General features: G+C 52.3%; 2 protein-coding genes across 2 annotated transcripts in view; one reads left to right on the top strand and one right to left on the bottom strand.

Annotated features, from left to right (window-relative positions):
• LOC140385885 (transcription initiation factor TFIID subunit 4-like) overlaps positions 1-18,755 on the top strand; it is a 315,117-nt gene that overhangs the window by 288,775 nt on the left and 7,587 nt on the right. The window lies entirely within an intron of this gene.
• The window catches only part of LOC140385884 (uncharacterized), a 75,816-nt gene continuing 70,323 nt past the window's right edge, over positions 13,263-18,755 (bottom strand). The window contains 1 exon segment of the mRNA XM_072468497.1: positions 13,263-13,530. Within this exon segment, the coding sequence (XP_072324598.1) occupies positions 13,372-13,530 (159 nt within the window). The 3' untranslated portion in view covers positions 13,263-13,371.

Genomic DNA, 18,755 nt, shown 5'->3' with positions numbered 1-18,755 from the left:
CATTATACTACACCTCCCCCCGCCCAGTCTTTATCCAATATATTTACAAGTTATCCCAGTTTACCCCACGTATTACATCAATCATTACTACTGCCTCATCTCCACCCCCTCAAGTCTTTGAATTCATAGATAAAAGCAAATGACTGCAGATGCTGGAATCTGAAACAAAAGCAGAAAATAGTCGCAGCAGATCTGACAGCATCTGTGGAGCGAGAAGGTGGCCAATGTTTTGAGTCAGGATGACTCTGACCAATTAAAATGGCAATTTCTGACCATTTCACTGTTTAACCTTTTCCAGGGCTTGTGTAGTCCAGGAAGTTTTGGTTTTTAGCTCACCTCTGCTACTGACTCTGCACACACAGGGTATCGAAGCTGGAATTCCACGTGATTCAAGTCTTCTGCTGCAGTGAGGAATTTACTTTCTGCCTTCAGCTTCCAAACCTTTCTTTGGAGCTTTTCTCTGGCGATTTCCTTCTGCACCTTTACTCCTCGAGCATTTGGAATACTGCGTACAGTTCTGGTCGCCACATTACCAGAAGGATGTGGATGCTTTGGAGAAGGTGCAGAGGAGGTCCACCAGGATGTTGCCTGGTATGGAGGGTGCTAGCTATGAAGAGAGGTTGAGTAGATTAGGATTATTTTCATTAGAAAGATGGAGGTTGAGGGGGGGGACCTCATTGAGGTCAACAAAACCATGAGAGGTATAGACAGGGTGGATAGCAAGAAGCTTTTTCCCAGAGTGGGGGACTCAATTACTCGGGGTCACGAGTCCAAGGCGAGAGGGGAAAAGTTTAAGGGAGATATGCGTTGGAAGTTCTTTACGCAGAGGGTGGTGGGTGCCTGGAACGCATTGCTGGTGGAGGTGGTAGAGGCAGGCACGATAGCGTCATTTAAGATGTATCTAGACAGATCCATGAATGGGCAGGGAGCAGAGGGATACAGATCCTTAGAAAATAGGCGACAGGTTTAGATAGAGGATCTGGATCGACGCAGGGTTGGAGGGCCGAAGGGCCTGTTCCTGTGCTGTAATTTTTCTTTGTTCTTTTCTCCCAGGCAGAATGCCTCATTGATTTTTCCTTCAGTTTTCCAAGATTTCGATTTTCTGCGGGGTTTTGAGTTGTTCCATTCGCTGGCACCATGTTGGTGTTGGACGTAGTTCAGTAGGTCTTAGGTATTCATGGACTTAGGTATTTCAAAAGTACAGGGGCTGGTTTAGCACACAGGGCTAAATCGCTGGCTTTTAAAGCAGACCAAGGCAGGCCACCAGCACGGTTCAATTCCCGTACCAGCCTCCCCGAACAGGCGCCGGAATGTGGCGACGAGGGTTTTTTCACAGTAACTTCATTTGAAGCCTACTTGTGACAATAAGCGATTTTCATTTCATTTTCAAAAGTAAGTATTTATCAATTACTAGAAAGTATATACATAAAATACAAGCTAGGAGCTGTCTCCGTGCTTGCTTCTGCACACGGCTCTGTCCAACACTACACTCACCCCTAGGTGCCGACCATGACGTTGCATCATGGTGTGACTGGTTTTTATGTGCCAGATCCTTATACTAAACTAACATCTCCTTATGTAGTTCAGTGTAAAACTTTGATTACATTTTCTTTATTCGTTCTTGGGATGTGGGTGTCGCTGGGCTGGGCCAGCATTTGTTGCCCGTCCCTAATTGCCCTTGAACGGAGTGGCTTGATAGGCAGTTAAGAGTCAACCACATTGCTGTGGGCTGGATGTCACATGGAGGCCAGACCGGGTAAGGACGGCAGATTTCCTTCCCGAAAGGACATTAGTGAACCAGATGGGTTTTTACGTCAATCGTCAATGGTAATCATTAGATTTTTTAATTCTCCCATGGTGGGATTCGAACCCAGGACCCCTGACCTTCACCCTGATTCTCTGGATTACTAGTCCAGTGACAATAGCACGATGCCACCGCCTCCCCGTGATTCCTGCGAAGTGCCTTGCGACTACATCGAAGGCGCAAAATGATTGTTGCTGAATTTCCCTTTGTTTCTCCTCTCCCTTCATTCATCGTAATGTCACATCAGATGGAAGATTTGATCGGGCGTTGTGCATTCATAGTGCTTTGCTCACAAGCATGTTTGTAGCCGAACAGAAGCACATTAAGAGATCAATGGCATTATGATCGGTTTTGGGAGGGCAAAATGGGCAGCCCCACAGCGCAGCCTGTAGTGGTCACATCTTCTCAATAAAGCTCTGTGGCTGGATTCTCCGATGTGAAGACTAAGTGTTGATGCCGGCGTGGGAACAGTGGCATTTTACGCCAGAAAGAAATGGCGAGAAAGCTGCACCGATCTTCCGTCTGGTGGGGGGGGGGGGGGGGGGGGGGGGGGGGGCTAGCAGGCACGCAGCGTAAAGCCCCCGGCTTTACCTGTGGATCTGGCCAGAGAATTGCCGGGTCCATGGCCGCGCACGGCGGTGGCCTGCAGCAGCCGTGCCGTGCAACAGTGCGCCGGCTGCGCCCGGACCCCGCCTGCCACATACTGTCCCCCAGTAAGCCCCCTCGCCACCCCCCACCGGTGCCCACATCCCCCGCCAAAGCCCCACGCTGCACGCGGAACGGCTCCCCCCCCCCCTCCGACTGTGGCGGCGCTGGACTCAGCCCGCAGCCGCCATGCCAGGTTCATGGGTGACCCACGCTGTCAGGAACCCAGCCCATAGGGGGCTGAGTAACGGGGGAGGGCTTCAGGCGATGACCTGAGGCCGTCCATATGGCATGCGGCCTACCCTTCGAATTCGGCGCAAGCGGGGATCGCCGAACGCGATTTGAGCGTCAGCGACCGGACAATCCTGCCCCTGAGCTCTGGTCGAACCGCCAAGGTTTGCAGACTCCACCTTGAATCCGCCAGATGAAAACGCTGTCTCCTCAGATGGGAGGATTTGATGGGGTAAATTATTTTGGCTGGTAACCATAAAATTGGAGCTAGGCTGTTCAGGGATGATGTCAGGAAGCACTTTTCACACAAAAAAAACTCATTCCTCTCCCCCCCCCCCCAAAAAAGCATCAAAGGTGCGAGTCAATTGAAGATGTCAAAACTGATAGTCGATGTTTTAATTGATCTCCCTATTTAGTCTGTCCAGACACCTCATGGTTTTGAACCTCTCGATCAAATCTCCTCTCAACCTTCTCTTCTTCAAGCACTACAGTCCCAGCTTCCCCCAATTCAAATCGGACTTGACAGGGTGGATGTGAAGAGAATGTTTCCTCTGTGGGAGAACTGAGGGGGGCACTGTTTAAAAATAAAAGGGCACTCATTTAAGACAGAGGCGAGGACTTTTTTCTCTCTCAGATGCTTGTGAGACTTATATAGAATCATAGAATTTACGGTGCAGGAGGCCATTCGGCCCATCAAGTCTGCACCGGCCCTTGGAAAGAGCACCCTACTTAAACCCACACATCCACCCTATCCACGTCACCCAGTAACCCCACCTAACCTTTTTGGACACCAAGGGACAATTTGTCATGGCCAATCCACCTCTCCTGCACATCTTTGGACTGTGGGAGGAAACCGGAGCACCCGGAGGAAACCCACTCAGACACGGGGAGAGCGTGCAGACTCCGCACCGACAGTGACCCAAGCCGGGAGTCGAACATGGGACCCTGGAGCTGTGAAGCAACTGTGCTAACCACTGTGCTACCGTGCGCCCCCCTTTGTAATTCTCCTCAGAAGCTGGTTGAGGGAGAGTTTTTAAAATATCTTCAAGGCAGAAATAGATAAGATTATTGGTTAGCAAGGGTGGGGAGTGGTGGAGGTTTATCAGAGGGTGGGCAGGAATGTGAAGTTGAGGTTAAAATTGGAGCAGCTACGATGTTATTGAATGGGGGAGCAGGCTCGAGGGGCCGAGTGGCCCACTCTTGCTCCTAATTTATATGTCTCAACGAAACTAAAGTTGCTTAGCCCCGGAACCTTTTCTTCACAAGTTAGCGGAAGGTTCGAGGTGGAAGGCTTGACCACGAGGTCATTGGAATAGTCGGGTCTGGAGGTGAACTCAACATGGACGAGGGTTTCAGCACCAGATTCAAGTCACAACCTTGTTTTGGGTGACAGTACCCCAGACAGGCCACAAAGGTAAGGCTAGAGTTTCCTGGCACATTTATCAGCTTGCTGTGATCAGTGAATCACACTGGTACCTTTAGTATATAGGAACATGGAAGAGAATAATTTGATCAAACATTACAAAGGGAGGTGTAAGTACATAAATCTAAACTTCTCTTTGAGCTTCTGCAGTAATGACATCGCTAATGAAATAACATGCTAATTACTGACATTAAATACGGCCCTGTAAGAGTTTTCCCATTTAGAATGTTGACAGGTAGTCTACTCTCAATGGACACTCTCTTTGGACGGCACTGTAACACAGAAATTAGCACTGTTGCTTCACAGGGTCCTGGGTTCGATTCCCAGCTTGGGTCACTGTCTGTGCGGAGTCTGCACGTTCTCCCTGTGTCTGTGTGGGTTTCCTCCGGGTGCTCCGGTTTAAAGAACATAAGAACCAGGAGCAGGAGTAGGCCATCTGGCCCCTCGAGCCTGCTCCACCATTCAACGAGATCATGGCTGATCTTTTGTGGACTCAGCTCCACTTTCCGGCCCGAACACCATAACCCTTAATCCCTTTATTCTTCAAAAAACTATCTATCTTTATCTTAAAAACATTTAATGAAGGAGCCTCTACTGCTTCACTGGGCAAGGAATTCCATAGATTCACAACCCTTTGGGTGAAGAAGTTTCCTCCCACAAGTCCCGAAAGACGTGGTTAGGTGAATCGGACATTCTGAATTCTCCCTGTGTACCCGAACAGGTGCCGGAATGTGGTGACTGGGGGATTTTCACAGTAACTTCGCGGCAGTGTTAATGTCAGCCTACTTGTGACAATAATACAGATTATTATTATTTTAACTACATTACTAACCAATGACGATCGTCTTGACTTTAGAGATACAGCATGTTAGGCAATGTTCGCAAACGTTACGGTTTAAGATTCTATGATAAGGTCTCAGTAACTTTACAAAATGGGATTTTGTACAATCCGACAGGGAAGTTGGAATACAATCCATCGTGCTTTCCCTGCATTGCATTTGCTTATAAAATCAGTGCTGGCAACGTTATCCAAAACGTTCAAGCAAATCAAACATTTATTGAGAATATGTCCTGACTATGACAGAGTAATAACTTGTTACACATCTTTGGAGTCTTTACAAAGTGCAGAGTTGGTTGCTAGTTTCTAGAAATGGCAATTGTTGGGCCTGCGTTACCACTGCAGTGTGTGGCCGAATCTTCCGTGCACGGTTTCTGCTGACTTGAGAATGGCATACCAGCCCACTTTCCAATTCAAAGTTGAAGAAGTGACTGTCCTATAGTCTTGGTGCTGCTTACAAGGAAAATGAAAGTGGTCAGCAGTCCATGAAAATGCATCGTCTATCCACTTTGGACATCTGTTCTAGGCCCACGGTATTTTGGCTGGGGTTTACCTCGAACTTCACAGTTGGAATGTTTGATAATGATATACAATTACATCATTGGCGTGTCCTGGCATATGCAGGTACAGAAGCTTTGCATTTGCGAGACACAGACACACACAGAGGAGGAAACCAAAATCGAAGCACACAATTTCCATCCTTCGTGCAGTGGTGTGGAACACTTTAGGTTAAGGAGGATTTCATAGAATCATAGAAGTTTACAGCATGGAAACAGGCCCTTTGGCCCAACCAGTCCATGCCGCCAGTTTTTACCATTAAGCTAGTCCCAGTTGCCCGCACTTGGCCCATAACCCTCTATACCCATCTTACCCATGTAACTATCTAAATGCTTTTTAAAAGACACAATTGTAATTGTAATTGAAATGCTGCCAATTTTCTAACGTGGAGCTGGCGTACATTTTTAAAAACTGAGCTCAACTTACAATGCTGAATGATTTAAAACAGAAAAACACGAAACTTTCTGCTAAAAGAAATAAAACGCCTTTGAATGCTTTCCTGAAACGCCAGCCTCGCAGACATGACCACACATCCATTTTCACCGGAAAGAAAAATCTGAAACGTGGGGCGGGATTCTCCGTGAACCGGCGGGGCGGGCAGGAGTGGAGGGAATCACTCCGGCGTCAGGCCGCCCCGAAGGTGCGGAATCCTCCACACCTTCAGGGGCTAGGCCGGCGCCGGAGTCGTTTGCGGCGCGCCGGCCGGCGCGGTAGGGGCTTGGCGCAACGGCAATCGCCGCCGAAGGACCTCTGTCGATCGGCGCGAGTTGGCGCATGCATGTGTGCGTCAGTGTGTGCTGGCGTCATCCCAGCGCATGCGCGGGGGGGGGTTCTTCTCCACGTCGGCCATCGCGAACTGTTACAGCGGCCGATGCGGAGGAATAGAGTGCCCCCACGGCACAGGCCCGCCCGTGGATCGGTGGGCTCCAATCGCGGGCCAGGCCACCATGGGGGCGCCTTCCGGGACCAGATCTCCCCCCCCCCGCCCCAAGGACGCCCGCAGAGCCAGGTCCCGCCGGTAAGTACCTGTTGTAATTTCCGCTGGCAGGACTGGCCGAATACGGGCGGCCACTCGGCCCGGAGAATTGCCCGGGGGGGGGGGGGGCGCGATGCCAGCGGTCACCGACCGGCGCGATTCCCTCCCCCTCCAAAACCCCGGCGCCGGAGAATTCGGCAGCCGGCGGGATTCACGCTGCCCCCCCCGGCGATTGTCCGACCCGGCGAGGGGGCCGGAGAATCCCGCCCGTGGATTATAGAGCCAATACAGAAAGTTATGTCTCCTTAAATATTTCGGAAAAAAAAAATAGGCTGTTAATTTTGACAAGAGGGGTAGAGGGGGGAGAGCAAAGGGTTAGAGGGGGGAGAGCAAAGGGTTAGAGGGGGGAGAGCAAAGGGTTAGAGGGGGGAGAGCAGAGGGGTAGTTTAGCACAGGGCTAAATTGCTGGCTTTTAAAGCAGACCGAGGCAGGCCAGCAGCACGGTTCATTTCCCGCACCAGCTTCCCCGAACAGGCGCCGGAATGTGGCGACTAGGGGCTTTTCACAGTAACTTCATTGAAGCCTACTTGTGACAATCAGCAATTTACATTTCATTTTTCATTTCACAGAGGGGGGGAAGAGCATAGGGGTGGTGGGGAGAGCATAGGGGTGGTGGGGGGAGAGCATAGGGGTGGTGGGGGGGAGAGCATAGGGGTGGTGGGGGGGGAGCATAGGGGTGGTGGGGGGGGGGAGAGCATAGGGGTGGTGGGGGGGGAGAGCATAGGGGTGGTGGGGGGGGGGGGAGAGCATAGGGGTGGTGGGGGGGGAGAGCATAGGGGTGGTGGGGGGGGAGAGCATAGGGGTGGTGGGGGGGAGAGCATAGGGGTGGTGGGGGGGGAGAGCATAGGGGTGGTGGGGGGGGGGAGAGCATAGGGGTGGTGGGGGGGGAGCATAGGGGTGGTGGGGGGGAGAGCATAGGGGTGGTGGGGGGGGGGGAAAGAGCATAGGGGTGGTGGGGGGGAGCATAGGGGTGGTGGGGGGGAGAGCATAGGGGTGGTGGGGGGGAGAGCATAGGGGTGGTGGGGGGGGGAGAGCATAGGGGTGGTGGGAGGGGGAGAGCATAGGGGTGGTGGGGGGGGAGCATAGGAGTGGTGGGGAGAGTAGAGGGAGAGAGCATAGGGGTAGGGGGGAGCATTGGGGTAGGGGGGAGAGCATTGGGGAGGGGGGAGAGCATTGGGGAGGGGGGAAGAGCATAGGGGTAGGGGGGAGCATTGGGGTAGGGGGGAGAGCATTGGGGAGGGGGGAAGAGCATTGGGGTAGGGGGGAAGAGCATTGGGGTAGGGGGGAGAGCATAGGGGTAGAGGGAGAGCATAGGGGTAGGGGGCGAGCATGGGGGGAGAGCAGAGGGGTGTGGGGGGAAGAGCATAGGGGTAGGGGGCGAGCATGGGGGGAGAGCAGAGGGGTGTGGGGGGAAGAGCATAGGGGTAGGGGGAGGAAAGCAGAGGGAGAGGGGGCGAGCATGGGGGTAGGGGAGAGCACGGGGGTGGGGGGCGTGTAAGGGGTAGGGGGCTGGGGGTGTTTGGGGCGGTTGGGGGGTGTTTGGTGTGTAGGGGTGGGTATTTGGGGGGTGTAAGGAGTAGGGGGGTGTTTGTTCGTGTGTAAAGGGTAGGGGGGTGTGTTTGTGGAGGGGTTTTTTTGAGTGGGTGTAAGGGGTAGGGGGTGTTTGAGGGGGTGTACGGGTTAGAAAAAAAACCAAAAAACAATGTTTTGACAAGAGAGGGGCTGGCACAGGTCTGAAAGGCTGGTGTGATTGGTGTCCAACAGTTAAACTGATAACCTCAGCGGCTAATGCACAGCAGGACAGACATCGACCAGAATCACAACCCAGGGAGCCTGCTGCCTGTGTAAGAGGCATTTCAACAGGATTCTGCTGGTTGGACGGAACACTGTACGCAAGTTATCTTCAATACAATGTTCAACACTTTTCTGAGATGTTCAAATGCATAAATATAAGATGGTCACTGACAAACCCAGTGGGGGGGGGCAGGAGAAGCTTCTTTACTCGCAGCATTTTGAGGATGTGAAACTGATTAGGGGTGAAAGGAAGTTGAGGTTAAAATTGGGGCAGCCATGATCTTATTGAATGGGGGGGGGGGGCAGGCTTGAAGGGCCGGGTGGCCCACTCTTCCTCCAAATTTATCTGTAATCTATCGACGTAACTGAAGTCCCTCACCTCGGAACCCTTCTTGCGAACCTTTTCTTCACAATCCATAAGTTTTAAAAAATAAATTTAGAGTACCCAGTTATTTATTTTCCAATTAAGGGGCAATTTGGCGTGGCCAATCCACCTAACCTGCACATCTTTGGGTTGTGGGGGCTAGACCCACGCAGACACGGGGAGAATGTGGAAATGCCACACCGACAGTGACCCCCGGGATCAAACCCGGGTCCTCGGCCTCGTGAGGTAGCAGCGCTAACCGCTGCTCCGCCGTGCCCACCCTCACCATCCAGGAGTTGACCGAAAGTTCGAGGTGGAAGGCTTGGCCAGGGAGTCATTGGAATGGTCGGGTCTGGAGGTGAACTCAACATGGACGAGGGCTTCAGCACCAGGTGCAAGTCACAAGCTTGTTTTGGGTGACGGTACCCCAGACAGGACTCGAGTTCCCTAGCACGTGTAAGAGGTGGCGGCGGTGACACAGGGAGTTGTTAAAGTGTTTAAGGGAATGCTAGGTAAGCACACAAAAGGAGAACAAAATTGAAGGAGGTGCTGACAGGGTCAATTGCAGAAGATTGGTAGGTTCACGTGGAGCATAAACTCCAACATGGACCAACTGGGCTGATTTAAATCAATGTACTGCTTTACCCTCCCATGTTGGGCAGATGGTGGTAAGTTAGGATTTAATGGCACTGGAGTCTGTTGTCTATTAAACCCATTTTTCAGGTTCAAAGTATATGCCATATTCGAAAATGATCACACACCATGCAAAAGGCAAGACCTAAATACAAAGATAATCAATGAATGTGAACATGGTAATGCCAACATTGAGCTCACTTCTTTTCTCCTCGTATAGAAGTGCAACAGGAAATGGTCTGAAGCATCCTTGTAAAATAATCAGTTTAACGTAAACAAATTATTCTTCCAATCATAGTATCCATTAACTTGACTGATAAGTTCAAGTCATTGTTTTCAGACATCCCAGTCTGACGATGAGGTTACACTTTAAATACGGTACAAAACAAGTTCTGATCTAATTGCAATTTACTGTAATGCCTTGGTGGAGCTCCAGTGGGTGTTCTATTTTGTGTTTGCAATCCCGCAGGCATTTAGACCTCTGGATTAGCCCGTCAACTGTGTGGTGCAAATCTAAAAGGCTGGTGTAATTGGCGTCCAACAGTTATACTGATTACCCCACAGTAGCTAATGCACAACAGGATTCAAATCTATTTAAATGAATGAAATTTAAAGTCGGCAAAGACATCCTTAGAAAATGAAATGAAAATCGCTTGTCACAAGTAGGCTCCAAATGAAGTTACTGTGAAAAGCCCCTAGTTGCCACATTCCGGCACCTGTTCAGGGAGGCTGGTACGGGAATTGAACCGTGCTGCTGGCCTGCCTTAAAAGCCAGCTATTTAGCCCAGTGTGCTAAAGAGACAGAGAGCGCAGGCAAGTGGTGGTTTAACCTGATGGACGCCACACCTCAGGTGAGAAGGCTGGGCCTTTGTGGGTGACCTTGGCCGGTACGGGAATTGAACCCACACTGTTGGTGTCCGTCCGCATCACAAACCAGCCGTCCAGCCGACTGAGCTAAACCAACCCACCGCCCTTTAGAAAAACAATCCAGGTAACCTGTTGCCTGTGTAACATGCATTTCAACAGAATTCTGCTGGTTCGACAAGACCTTTGTATGAAAGATACCTTCAAATCAATGACCAACGCAATTCAGTCCCCACTTTTCTGAGGAGTCCTATTCCAGAAGCCAGAGATATAAGATGGTCGCCAACAGATCCAGCAGGGAATTCAGGGAAAGGATTTGTTGAGGGTACAGAATACCCATTGTCCAATATTTCTTAAAACAAATTCTCTAGATGCAAATTGAGAAGTAACATTTCCTTGTCCAAAAAGTGTAGTTAAAGAATCATAGAAACTCTGAGCACAGGTAGGCATTTGGCAACCATCCATGGGTTTAATCTCATCTTTATGAAGGTTCCTTCATCCAATTTGTTTTTTTTGTGGTCGTTTTCTAACGAACATGGGTCAACGAGAGAAGCTGGAATAGAACCTTAGAACTATCGGATCCCCACAGCGCATTCGGCCCATCGAGTCTGCATCGCTCCTCCGAAAGAGCACCCTAACTAGGTCCACTCGCCCAGCCTAGTCCCGCAAGCCCACCTAACATGCACATTTTTGGAGTGTGGGAGGAAACAAACACAGAAACGGGGAGAACGTGCAAACTCCACACAGTTGCCCACGGTCAGAATCGAACTCGGGTCCCTGGCGCTGAGGCAGCAGTGCGCACTGTTTTCCTTTGATTTCCCACATTCTTTCACGGGATGTGGGCATCGCTGACCTGGCCCAGCATTTGCTGACCACCCCTAATTGCCCTTGAACGGAGTGTCTCGCCCGGCCATTTCAGAGGGGCAGTTAAGAGTCGACCACATTGCTGTGGGGTCTGGAGTCACGTGTCGGCCAGACCGGGTAAGGACGGCAGGTTTCCTAGTTGGATTTTTAACAGCAATCAGTCATGGCCACTATTATTGGTGACTGGCTCTATAGTTCCAGCCTCCCATGTCCCAAGAGCTTTAGCCGAGATCACTGAACTACTCGTCCAATGATGTTACACTATCTCCTCCTGAGAGCAAAGACCAAGAGATTTGAAAAAGGTGTTTAACATCATCAGGGTAGTGGATGAAGTAAATAAAGTGGATCCGTTTCCAGTGGAAGAAGGTGACGGCCTTCGAGTCATATGGTTGTGGGATCAGGTCCCTCTCCAGAGAAGCGAGCAAGGCTTCCCGTGTGGTAGAGCTGCACTGTCGGAGGAGCTGTCTCTCTGATGAGATGTTAGGTTGAGGGCACATCCCCCTTGTGTGCGCGTGTGGATGAGAAGGATGCTGGCAGGGTAGAACCAGGGTGCTGTATATCCCTCGATCGATAGTGCAAAAGCAGATGATCTGGTGATCATCACATGGCTGTCTTTGGGAGTTGCTGTGCCCAAATTGACTGCTGTGTTTCCTACAGTACAGTACAAGGGGCAGCACGGTACTGTTGCTTCACAGCTCCAGGGTCCCAGGTTCGATTCTCGGCTTGGGTCACTGTCTGTGCGGAGTCTGCACGTTCATCCCGCGTCTGCGTGGGTTTCCTCTGGGTGCTCCAAAGATGTGCAGGTTAGGTGGATTGGCTATGCTAAATTGCCCTTAGTGTCCCACAAAAGGATAGCTGGGTTTATGGGGATAGGGTGGGGGTGTGGGCTTTGGTCGGATGCTCTTTCCAAGGGCCGGTGCAGACTCAATGGGTCGAATGGCCTCCTTCTGCACTGTAAATTCTATGATGTATGATGTCTCTTGGCCAAAAGTACTGTATAAATGCAAGTCTGTCTTTGAAGTCTCAGTTTACCTTTAAATGAAATCTATAAAAAGACAAATGCTAGTGTATCATTTGAATCGCAATCCTTTGTTTCCGGGAATGCCAAGTCTTCAGCACAATGGGCTGAGGCACCATCGTCACCCAGCGCTTCAGGGAAAGCAATGGTTGGGCGTGGAAGTGTGGGGGAAGATCGGGTGGAAGGTTGTATTTAGGCCATTTCCGATTGGTGGCCTTCCTTAACTTCTGCCGACGGCGAAATTGAGCGCGATATAATGGAGGCTCCTTCCCGTCCCATCAATGGATGCGTCAGGTTAGAATTGTGTCCCTATTGTGTGCGCCTTTCCCCACTGAAACAGCAGAATGTTGAGCCAGGGATTCTATTTTGCTGCAGTAAAGGCCTTGGTGCATCAATCGCAAAAAGACTGCTTGCATTTTGGAATTTCTCGGACAAAAACAATGCAACCTGATTGCAATTTCAAAAAAGAAAACGTACTTCTACACATTAAAATCCAATAAATTGGAAACCGCTGTTTTACAAAGAAAATGCAACAACTCGCCTCGAGCAATTAATTCGGAGACCGGGATGAGATCGGTGCTATTTTCTAAGATGACATTTACCCCCAACTAATTCCTTTCAGGCAGAAAGCAGTCACGCATTATTATTACAGCTCTGAAAAAAACGAGAGCCAGAAAAGCATACCAACGAGGACCGGGGAGGAGGCCGTTAGGCGCCTCGAGCCTGCTGCACCAGCCAGTAAGATCACGGGCTGATCGGATCGGGGCCTCAACTCTACATTCCCGCCTGTCCCCACGTCACCCCGCGGATCAAAAATCTACCCACGCGATTTCCACCTCCAAGCCCCGACGGGCAAAGGCGCCCGCGATCGACCGATACAGGTCTCCGCTTGGGCTGAAACGGCCAGTCAGCAAACCGTAACCCCGAGCTCGTCAACCTGACGGAACTGCGAGTTTCGAAACAAAGAGGTTTCAGGGGTGAACCACTCGAATGCGAAGAATTTGGGGGAAATGTTGCCCGCAGACTGTCAAGAACGAAAATGAAACTTTTCAAAAAAAAAAGACAAATATTTCATGATGTCCCACAAACTCCATCGGTGGATTTAGATGCAGTCTCGGGCAAAGACTTGTTGCCGCGTTCTGGTTGGTAACCGACAGTCAATATCTTTAACCAAATGAGTGCGTGTGTTTTTTTTTTAAAACTTATTTATTTTTTTTCATTATTTTTTTTTTCTTCACTTTTTGCTCTCTCTTTCGCTCTCTCTCTCTCCCCCGCTCCCCCCTCCCCTAGTGTGTCCGTTCAGTCCAGTGGTTCTTGTTTTATTCGAATGACAGGCGGCATGCGCGATAGTCGTCTGATTTCCCGCCTCAGTACATATTCGCTAAACTGGGAAGAGTCGACGCCACCACCGTTGGAGCCAACAATTTCAAATCCCTTCAGCTGCAACCGTTCCAAGACCTGCCAAAGGAAATTAGAGATGTGAAACACACGACCACATTAAACTTCCATGTCCCCCACCCACCCCCATTTGGTCGGAATAACAGCAAAAGGGATTATTCTGCAATTCTATAAGGTGTTGGTGAGGCCACATCTGGAGTAGTGTGTTCAGTTTTGGTCTCCTTACCTGAGAAAGGACGTACTGGCGCTGGAGGGAGTGCAGAGGAGATTCACTAGGTTAATCCAGAGCTGAAGGGGTTGGATTACGAGGAGAGGTTGAGTAGACTGGGACTGTACTCGTTGGAATTTAGAAGGATGAGGGGGGATCTTATAGAAACATATAAGATTATGAAGGGAATAGATAGGATAGATGCGGGCAGGTTGTTTCCACTGGCGGGTGAAAGCAGAACTAGGGGGCATAGCCTCAAAATAAGGGGAAGTAGATTTAGGACTGAGTTTAGGAGGAACTTCTTCACCCAAAGGGTTGTGAATCTATGGAATTCCTTGCCCAGTGAAGCAGAAGAGGCTCCTTCATTAAATGTTTTTAAGGTAAAGATAGATAGATTTTGAAGAATAAAGGGATTAAGGGTTATGGTGTTCGGGCCGGAAAGTGGAGCTGAGTCCACAAAAGATCAGCCATGGTCTCATTGAATGGCGGAGCAGGCTCGAGGGGTCAGATGGCCTACTCCTGCTCCTGGTTTTTATGTTCTTATGTCTCACCAGGGAAACAATTCAGCTCTCCAAAGCCAGCTCTCTCCCCTTGCCAGGGCCACCATCGCATCTCCAGGCCACCCAAAAGATTGGCTTATATTAACAATTTCCATTATTCATTTAATGTTTGGGAGAGTTGTCATTCTAAATTGACTTTTGGCAAATCACAGAATATAATGAATCCAAGCTGCTATCTCTGTAACGGAGAGAGAGAGAAGAAATGCCCTTTCGGAAAATCGCAAAAGACATCTCGATGCATTCCCCAGAGATTAACAACAAATGTCTGAAACACCAACGGGTAATTAAATATTTTGGCTGAAGCCTCTAAATGAGCTACTTGAAGGTTTTCCTGAATTCATCACAATTCAGTTCCGTTCGCTAGTACAGGGAGATTGGCAAGCGCGGTCTGATATGACGGGGGCAGTGGAAGCAGATTCACAACTTTCAAAAGGGAACTGGATAAATATCTGAAGGACAAAGAAACGGCAGGGATATGGTGAAAGAGGGAAGTGGAACGAATTAGATCACTCTTTGAAGGCTGCAAATAAACGGTGTGTGGCCGTGGGTACCCGCATGGGCCCCAGTAGGCCCGTCTTTTTGTGGGATGGGTGGAACTATCCTTTTATTAAAAATACATTTAGAGTCCCCAATTCATTTTTTCCAATTAAGGGGCAATTTTAGCGTGTTCAATCCACCTAACCCTGAACATTTTTGGGTTGTGGGGGCGACACCCACGCAGACACGGGGGGAATGTGCAAACTCCACATGGATAGCGACCCAGAGCTGGGATCGAGCCTGGGACCTCGGCGCCGTGAGGCAGCAGGGCTAACCCACTGCGCCACCGTGCTGCCCTAGGTGAAACTCTCCTTGTTCCAATCCTACTCAGCCCTGCTCCCACACCTCTCTTTCCACGACATAGATGACTGTGTTGGTGCCACTTCGTGCTGTCGCCTAGACCTGGGAAAATTCATCTAATTTCCACCCCTCTCTCACTTCGACAAGGTCCATTTCTGACACATCCCCTCCCTCCCTTGATCTCTCGGTCTCCATTTCCGGTGATGGGCTGACCACCAATATTCATTGCGCCCCGCTCCCTGGAAGGACTCCAGCCCATTCTCCCAGTTTCTCCACCTCCGTCGCACCTGTTGTGATGATTCCACCTTCCCAAACGCCACACCTGACGTGTCTGCCTTTTTCTTTAACCGATGATCTCACTCTGTGGCTGCCAGAAAACTCAATCAGGCCTGGTCCATTTCCTGCACCTCTGCCTTCACCACTGCCCCTCCCTCCTAGAACCATGATATAAAGTCCCACTTGTCTTCACTTCTCAGTCCATCACCTCTACCTTTAAAGGATCATCCGCCGCACCATTTCTGCCAACTCCAGAACCATGGGCTGGATTCTCTGATCCTGAGGCTAAGTGTTGACGCCGTCGGAAACGCCGTCGCGTTTCTCGACGGTGTCAACACGGCCTCAGGATCAGCAATTCTGTCCCCTACAGGGAGCCAGCAGCGCGCTGGAGCGGTTCACGCCGCTCCGCTGCTGATCCCGGCATGAACTGGGCGCAGCGGGGTCCACGCATGCTCAGTGGCTCCCTTCAACGCGCCGGCCCCGGCGCAACATGACGCAGGACTACAGGGGCCGACACGGAAGAAAGGAGGCCGCCAGCCAGAGAGGCCGGCCCGCCGATCGGTGGGCCTCGATCGGGGGCCAGGCCACATCGGAGGCCCCGCCCCTGGGGTCGGACCTGGGCTGAGAGAATCCCGCCCCATGCCACCATGAAACACATCTGCTCTGATAGCCCCGTAGCTGCAGGAACCGCTCCCTCCGTGACACCCTGGCCCATCACTTCCAATTCCCCCATTCCCCCCTCCCACGTTCCCTTCCCCCAAATTCGGAGAAGGTGCAACACCTACCCCTTTACCTCCTCGCCGTTCAAGGCCCTCAAACACTTCTTTCAGAACAGAACTGCCTTCAATTTGGTCGCTGTTCCCAATGCGCTCTCCTCTACATTGGGGAGACTAAAGCCAGTCTGGGTGACCGCTTTGCGGAACACCTTCGTTCAGTCCAGAAGCAGGACCCCAAACTTCCTGCCGCTTGCTATCTTAACTCAGCACCTTGGCTCTCATGTCCACATGTCCATCCTTGGCCTGCTGCATTGTTACAGTGAGGCCCCATGCAAGCGGGAGGAGCACCTCCTCATCTTCCGGTTGGGCACATTGCAGTTTTTGGACACAACTTTGAGTTCAACAACTTTAAACTGTCACCTTTCTGCTCCATCTTGACCCCCCGATTTTGTATCCCCCAGAATATAATCCATCACATTTCTCCCTCTCTTCAGCTCTGAAGAGTCATCCAGACTCAGAATTTAGATAGAATTTACAGTGCAGAAGGAGGCCATTTGGCCCATCGAGTCTGCACCGGCCCTTGGAAATAGCACCTTACTCAAGCTCACACCTCCAGCCCATCCCCATAACCCAGCAACCCCACCCAACCTTTTTGGACACTAAGGGACAACTTAGCGTGGCCAATCCACCTAACCTGCACACCTTTTTTGACTGTGGAAGGAAACCGGAGCACCCGGAGGAAACCCACGCAGACACGGGGAGAACGTGCAGACTCCGCACAGACAGTGACCCAAGTCGGGAATCGAACCTGGGACCCTGGAGCTGGGAAGCAATTGTGCTAACCACTGTGCTACTGTGCCCCCCTCAAATTGTTAACTCTGGGCACGACCCAACGGTCTGGCGAGGCCGGTAAATCTTGGGAGAGGCCTCTACACCAAACTAACCGCCAGTCCATGACAGTATTGGTAGGAGTGGCCACCAAACAGACCTTGTGGAGACATTCCATCTTCTGATTCAGGATACCCTCCATCGTGCAGTGTGTCTTCTGGACATCAAGGAGCCTGAACAAAGCTGGAGCCAATGGAAATCGGCGTTGGGCGGGGGTAATCGGCGTTGGGCGGGGGTAATCGGCGTTGGGCGGGGGTAATCGGCGTTGGGCGGGGGTAATCGGCGTTGGGCGGGGGTAATCGGCGTTGGGCGGGGGTAATCGGCGTTGGTAATCGGCGTTGGGCGGGGGTAATCGGCGTTGCGGGGTAATCGGCGTTGGGCGGGGGTAATCGGCGTTGGGCGGGGGTAATCGGCGTTGGGCGGGGTAATCGGCGTGGGCGGGGGTAATCGGCGTTGGGCGGGGGTAATCGGCGTTGGGCGGGGGTAATCGGCGTTGGGCGGGGTAATCGGCGTTGGGCGGGGGTAATCGGCGTTGGGCGGGGGTAATCGGCGTTGGGCGGGGGTAATCGGCGTTGGGGGGCGGGTGGGGGGGTAATCGGCGTTGGGCGGGGTAATCGGCGTTGGGCGGGGGTAATCGGCGTTGGGGCGGGGGTAATCGGCGTTGGGCGGGGGTAATCGGCGTTGGGCGGGGGTAATCGGCGTTGGCGGGGGTAATCGGCGTTGGGCGGGGGTAATCGGCGTTGGGCGGGGGTAATCGGCGTTGGGCGGGGGTAATCGGCGTTGGGCGGGGGTAATCGGCGTTGGTAATCGGCGTTGGGCGGGGGTAATCGGCGTTGGTAATCGGCGTTGGGCGGGGGTAATCGGCGTTGGGCGGGGGTAATCGGCGTTGGGGCGGGGGGTAATCGGCGTTGGGCGGGGGGTAATCGGCGTTTGGGCGGGGGGGGGAATCAGTGTTGGGCGGGGGGGGAAATCAGTGTTGGGCGGGGGGGGGAATCAGTGTTGGGCGGGGGGGGGAAATCAGTGTTGGGCGGGGGGGGAAATCAGTGTTGGGCGGGGGGGGGGGAAATCAGTGTTGGGCGGGGGGGGGAAATCAGTGTTGGGCGGGGGGGGAATCAGTGTTGGGCGGGGGGGGGAAATCAGTGTTGGGCGGGGGGGGGGGAAATCAGTGTTGGCGGGGGGGAAATCAGTGTTGGCGGGGGGGGAAATCAGTGTTGGGCGGGGGGGGAAATCAGTGTTGGGCGGGGGGGGGGGAATCAGTGTTGGGCGGGGGGGGGGAAATCAGTGTTGGGCGGTGGGGGGGGGGAAATCAGTGTTGGGCGGGGGGGGGGGAAATCAGTGTTGGGCGGGGGGGGGGGAAATCAGTGTTTGGGCGGGGGGGGGGAATCAGTGTTGGGCGGGGGGGGGGAAATCAGTGTTGGGCGGGGGGGGAAAATCAGTGTTGGGCGGGGGGGGGGAATCAGTGTTGGGCGGGGGGGGGAATCAGTGTTGGGCGGGGGGGGGGAAAATCAGTGTTGGGCGGGGGGGGGGGGAAATCAGTGTTGGGGGCGGGGGGGGGGTGAATCAGTGTTGGGCGGGGGGGAAATCAGTGTTGGGCGGGGGGGGGGGATCAGTGTTGGGTGGGGGGGGGGGAAATCAGTGTTGGGCGGGGGGGGGGGGGGGATTCAGTGTTGGGCGGGGGGGGGGGGAAATCAGTGTTGGTGGCGGGGGGGGGAAATCAGTGTTGGGCGGGGGGGGGGAAATCAGGTGGTTGGGCGGGGGGGGGGGGGGAACAGTGTTGGGCGGGGGGGGGGAATCAGTGTT

Source organism: Scyliorhinus torazame, chromosome 11 (genome assembly GCF_047496885.1).
Source record: "Scyliorhinus torazame isolate Kashiwa2021f chromosome 11, sScyTor2.1, whole genome shotgun sequence".
Lineage (NCBI taxonomy): Eukaryota > Metazoa > Chordata > Chondrichthyes > Carcharhiniformes > Scyliorhinidae > Scyliorhinus > Scyliorhinus torazame.
The sequence above is the reverse complement of the archived record's forward strand: the minus strand, read 5'-3'. Positions and strand labels throughout refer to the sequence as shown.